Source organism: Verticillium nonalfalfae, assembly GCF_003724135.2.
Source record: "Verticillium nonalfalfae strain VnAa140/NRRL 66861 chromosome Unknown scaffold_132, whole genome shotgun sequence".
Classification (NCBI taxonomy): domain Eukaryota; kingdom Fungi; phylum Ascomycota; class Sordariomycetes; order Glomerellales; family Plectosphaerellaceae; genus Verticillium; species Verticillium nonalfalfae.
The window spans coordinates 79,850-85,530 of record NW_021167357.1 but is presented as its reverse complement, the minus strand read 5'-3'; the positions used below and the strand labels follow the sequence as shown (position 1 = coordinate 85,530).

General features: G+C 56.9%; 1 protein-coding gene across 1 annotated transcript; it reads left to right on the top strand.

Moving 5' to 3' along the window:
• Window positions 1-4,168: 4,168 nt before the first annotated feature.
• Window positions 4,169-5,432, top strand: D7B24_001615 (uncharacterized protein; the record flags this gene model as incomplete). Its single annotated transcript, XM_028635839.1, has 3 exons — window positions 4,169-4,943; window positions 5,022-5,279; window positions 5,338-5,432. The coding sequence occupies 3 exons, from the start codon at window positions 4,169-4,171 to the stop codon at window positions 5,430-5,432; spliced, it is 1,128 nt and encodes a 375-aa protein (XP_028491807.1).
• Between the last annotated feature and the right edge of the window lie 249 nt (window positions 5,433-5,681).

Here is a 5,681-nt window from a genome sequence, read left to right as displayed (position 1 = left end):
TTGGCAAGGTTCAAGGAAGCTGACCTGAGATTGATCCCTCTCCCACTTCCCGCATCCCTTCCATACACGGATCTCGTTCCATCACCATCCCCCATCCCCCCCCCCAGTTGGCATTGGCAGGTCAGGCCAACCCAGCAAGAGCGCCGCATGGCACCTGGAGAGAGCCCTATCGACTTCAGCTGATGCGTCAACGCAGCACGCATTTGGCGACATTCAGGCCATTTTAGGTTCCATCCTACTGGGCATGAGTACCTGAGGTCGGCCATGCCATGCGGGCCAGCCTGGCAGGGCATTCCAGTTCAGGCACCAGCCGGGGATCGCTACTGTCGACAGGACCAGCTCGCCTGGCCTCCCTCTTCCTCCCAACCTTAATTGGAGCCGTGTCGTCAACACCACGCCATCTATGCAAGGAGACGATGGCTCACTTCGTCTTTCGCTTCACCATCTCAGGCCCTGCCCTGGTCGATCGCCGTTTCTTTGCCTGGTCTTACAAGGAAGCACCCGCTGGGCAGCTCTCGGTCCGTTGGCTGGCGGCGCTTCCTCTTGTTCCCTACCCCAGGTTTTCTTCTCTCTGCAACCCTACCTACCCATTTATTGGGAGACCGTCCGTTGCCGGTCTGCTATCCGGTCGCTTTTTTATGCCTTCAGCTTATAGAATATATCCTCTGCGTTGCTTTTTGCTCCTCGCGCTCCTTTCCTCTGAGCGATTCCAAATACCACGTCCACATACTCAGCTCAGTCACGCATTGCCGCATCTCCACCAATACAGCGGCCATCCCGTTGAGCCACAAGTCTCAGATGGACCGGCTCTTTTTCTATGGGTCAAGACTCGACCTACTTAGAACCCCCTGTTTGTCGTCAATCTGCTGCGCCGCCGCAGCCGCTGTAGTCGAAACCCCAGCCACGATGGCATTGATCGATGCTACTTCTTGCTCCTAAGGGGTTCTCATTGACACAGCCCAACATTCTTTACTCCCTTTGGAGCCGTTCTCTGGCGCCCCTTCCCAGCTGCGTTCATCGTTGCAGATTGCTGATCTGCAACAGAAGGTTGATGAGCGAGCGTCATGGGCCGGACGCTAATGTCGAGAAACTCGATCACCCCAGCAATGGTGAGTGTCCTGTACCTGGACAAGGGCCGAGGATCCAACGCAAGCAAGGTGATCTGCTGGAGACCGACAGAGCCGGGGGTGTGTCTCAGGATGCTGCTAAGCAAGCCCCCATCCAGCCATTTGGGAGCGCCCACAGACATCCTATCCCATCTTGAACACGCTTGGTTTTTCCCTTTCGGCTTCGCGTTCTAATTTCTCCAGCTCTTCTGGCTCCGTGCTGGCTCGTTTTTATCCGCGCCATTGCTCATCAAAAGTTATCCCCTCAAATTCCCCAGCGTCGTCATCCTGACAGGCTCACAAATGAGCAACGTTGCCTAGTTGCGCCGGCCATTAAGCTAGAACTAGCTGTGCTTAGCTGTAACAGCGAACCATGAACCATTAACCACTTAGCCGTATGGCCCAGATTCGTCAGCGGAGACGTCTCTACCTACGCTCCAACACACTCCATCCTACCCACCTCCGAACAGTGCACACATCGACTCATCTGACCCGACTCAGCAGTCGAAAAGGGGGCCGGGGGCGCAAGGCCGTACCTGAGCAGTTCCGTATTCAAGACACTGGATCAATATAGCCGGCAATCTGCGGCAGAGCCTTGATAGCAGGAGGGGGGGTGGCAGGGCGCCCTCTCTAGACTGTTGACGACACACGAGTGAAGCGGAGCGGACTCGGACCCAGGCACGAACTTGCCGAACAGGGTATTTTCGCTCTAGCTCCAAGCAAGACACCGATTCCCGCAAGGAAACAAAGGAACGAAGAGGCCCATGGAAAGAAAATTCGGAGCGTGCTGTAGGTAGTCATCGCCCACGGCCCTCTGTACTGGAATCCTCCCACTCCCCCCCCCTCTTCACCACACACCCCTCTCTGTCGCAGTCGTTGTGTTCAGCTTCCTTCGACTCCCTTGAGCTCTCTTCCTCATTCCTTCGACCTGGGTGCCGAAAAGCCCGGAACCCTCCCCGAAGGTTAGATAGTACGGATGAAGCGAAACCACTCCTCGTCCTGCCACATTCACTAAAGCCACCCGGGGTCCCTGTTCATCCTTCCCAGAACAGTGGGCGAGACAATCGCTCATCGCCCCTGGGAAACGTCTTCTTTCTTCTTCTCCCCCTCGAGCATACCGCGCATGCGCACTTGGGACCGATACCTGACTCTTCAAGCTCGCAAGCTAGTCCCAATTCCGGGGCCTGCTTCTTGGCTACCTTGGATGCATGACAATAAGCCTTCTTTCGATCTGCGTCTAGCACGGGATACATCCGTTGATGGCTGCCCTGCCCTGGTCTCGGTCTTCATCGTCTATTCATCCACCTCCATTACCGTCGGGCATCTCCCACTTGGAGATCTTTCCCGGCTGCAGCTCCATCCCTTTGTCTCCTCTGTTCGCCAGGCCACCCCTTCCTTCGTGCATCCACGCCGATCCATGCATGACCCCCCAAAATCATTAGATCTCGACCTCGACTCGCAGCCCAATTGTTTCTACTATCAACATCGCCTTGGGCCTTTCTGAACGCAGATCTCCCAAGACGAACAATCACCCGACCCATCTGAACGACACCGCCCCGTCGCAGCCTCACAACCTCACTCAATTTGACCTTCCCCCGGACCACCACACGTCTGCCGAAGAGGTGGGCAGGTATTCGAGCGCCACAGAGGCACCAGGTCGTCACTAGCCTGACGGCTGCCCTCACTTGAAAGCCCTTGGTGCCATACTTTTGTGCCCTATTCGTCGAGGCGCCGCGGGTCTCACTGGTTTCCCTTCACCCTCTGCCCAAGAGTCAACTCATCAAGTCACTCACTCACTCACTGCGGCTCTGTCTGTCCCAAATCCTGGCCCCTCCAGGATCCTGTCACACAGGAATATTCTTCTGCTCCAACCACCGCATCACGGAGATCCTGCATATAAGACCCGGGAACTCCGTCGTCATCTTACGCCTAAACCTTCGTTGCCCTCCACTTCCCTGTCGGACACGCCACGAGGTTCTCTGCGCTAAACGGATTCGGAACCCAGCCAGTCTTTACACGGACTTATTCCACTTGTTGATCCTCTCGGTGGTCTACGAACCATCCACGAAGACGCTCGAAACTCACGGCACTACTCGGCACTACGCCCAGATACAGATCTGACCAAAGCACGTGTGCTTCCTTCGTCCCCCCCCCCCTTTCACCGGCGAATCGCATCTCCGTCGAGGCACCTTCCTGGCTGCTGAGACCCTGGTGCGGCTTCATCGCCCGTGAGCATTCACGCAGGGACCTGCTTGTAATGTTGGACCTCGCACTTGCATGCACCTCCTGGGATACACCCAGCATCGAACCTGACACCCGTTTGACAACTCATAGCCCTACCCACCCCATTCGCTGGCACCTTGTTTACCAAAGCTAAGAACTTCCGGCGACTCGCAAGACACGAACAACGACTCGCCTACCGTGGCTGGTTTACTTCTCCATCAGAAATTCTTCAGACGTCAGGGCATAAGAACGCTTTCGCGCTAGACTCCGCCGCGCTCGTCGTCGCGAACGAGAACACCAGGACAAATATCTCTCTTCATCCCAGCCTCACAACTCTGGTCCGAACTTCCCTTGATTTTTCAGTTTCCCTAATCCCCTTTCCTTAACCACGCACGCGTGTCTCTCGCGCCAACCAATACGGGGCTCATCCCAACCGGAGCCACTTCAACATCCGTGACATCGATATCCTGGTCAAAATCAGTCGTTGATCAGCACCTTTGACGATCTAGCCTCCCCCCTCGCCCATGTTCGCTCACATCTGCCGCAACGAGAATCAAAGGAACTAGCCAGCGCCGCTCGCGTTCTTCGTCTCCCGCCATCATACACCTCGAAGCTGGTATCGCCAGGGTCACACAACCCTTCAGACCCAGCAGATTTTCGAGTGCACTCAACCCGAAGATAGGGCCCCAAGCCGATTTCGCACAGAACATTGCCGGTCGTGTCAACCGACCCGGCAGTTCAAAGTGGCCACCCTCGTGTATCCGTCGACCACGCCTTTGCCCTCGGCGCACTCGACAGGCCAGCGCAACGAGGCAAGTGCGCGCGACTCTCTCCGAGGCATGGACGATCCCAACCGCGTGAGGAGGCAAGGCGAGCCACCAATGCATCCCTCCACCAGCACACGATACATGCAAGATCCCTTGCAGGCGCGCCGCTCTGTTCCCGGTGGCTCTGTAGATCGATACAACCGGCCCGCACCACTCAACACGTCACCTGCTCAGGGAAGAGCAATGGGAGGAGCAGGCAGCTACAGCGCGTACAGCAACTATTCGGAGCAGGTGCCAGGCAACTTCAATGCGCCCATGGCCGCAAACACGATGCACTACCAAGCTGGCTACGGTCAGGACGGAAGACAACAGCAGAGCTTTGGTGGGTATAACGCCATGCCCATGAGCTACGACAACATCGCCGGTGCCAGCTACGATCCGCAGTCGCAGTTCCAACGGCAGCCTGCAGGAGCGCCCATCCTGCCGACCGACGTTCCCGCAAATTCGTACTTCTCGAACGATCCCGGCAACGCGTCCACAGCAACAAACATTGCGCACGCGCCATCCGGCAGCACGCCTGCGTCAGCCTACCAAACTTCTTCGCAAGTGCAGAGCTACCCGAACAACATGTCGAGCGTAGGCGCCATGTCGCAATCAGCACCGAGCGCCGATGTTTCGCTGGAGGAGCAAGAGTACCCTGCGGCAGGAGGCCTGGAAGAAAAATGGCTGGAGTATCAAACAGCCCTGCGGGGTGTCTTTCAAAGCATCCGCGCCGGGGCACTGGAAGGTGCCAGTCAGTCGCTTCTCGACGTTTCCAGCTGGCTGCTCTCGCAGGTGACGGACCTAGGTAAGTCGTTTCGAGTCTGAGTCCGACCCTTGACATTTCATCTTCATGTAACACCGGCTTACCACTGCGGGTGAACAGGCCTCAATCTCGATGACCAGAAGCTCCACGGAGACAGACTGAAGCTGTGGCAAGACTTTAACTATGCTTGGCTCGCCTTGTTCCAGGCGCAACTGGATCTGGCCAAGTCTGGGCGGCCACCCCAGCGATCCCAAACTCCCATGACCGAGGAAACAATCATCAAGATGGGCAAGGAGCTGACGCGACTTTGCGACGGCATTGAACGACACGGTCTGATTGACTATGACTATGGCGTATGGGAAGAGGACATCATTGAGAGTACGTGTCGTGAGACTTTCGCCTCTTCAGCTGCACAACTAACGCCGAGGCTATTTAGTTGCAATCAAGTGCCTGGACGTTGCCCAGGGCGTCGAGGGTGGCGGGTCCAATGCGGATGCGGCCGGCGCCAGCGCGCACGGCGGAAGCAATTAACGAACTGAAAGAGCCCATGTCGCCAACTCATCGCGACTACGACACAGACGACGAAACACGATTACTTTCCGACGGTGCACGCTACGACGCCTGCATTTTTTTTTACCGGACAAAGGACTAGGCCCGCATGACGGCAGGGCCTCCCTCCCCTCACGGCTTTTCGTGCTCCCTGCAACGGGTGGGGGAGCGAAGCCCATGTCCTGCACGAGCGAGGCTTGGTCATGGGACAGGCACTCTCTTGGGGCTGGA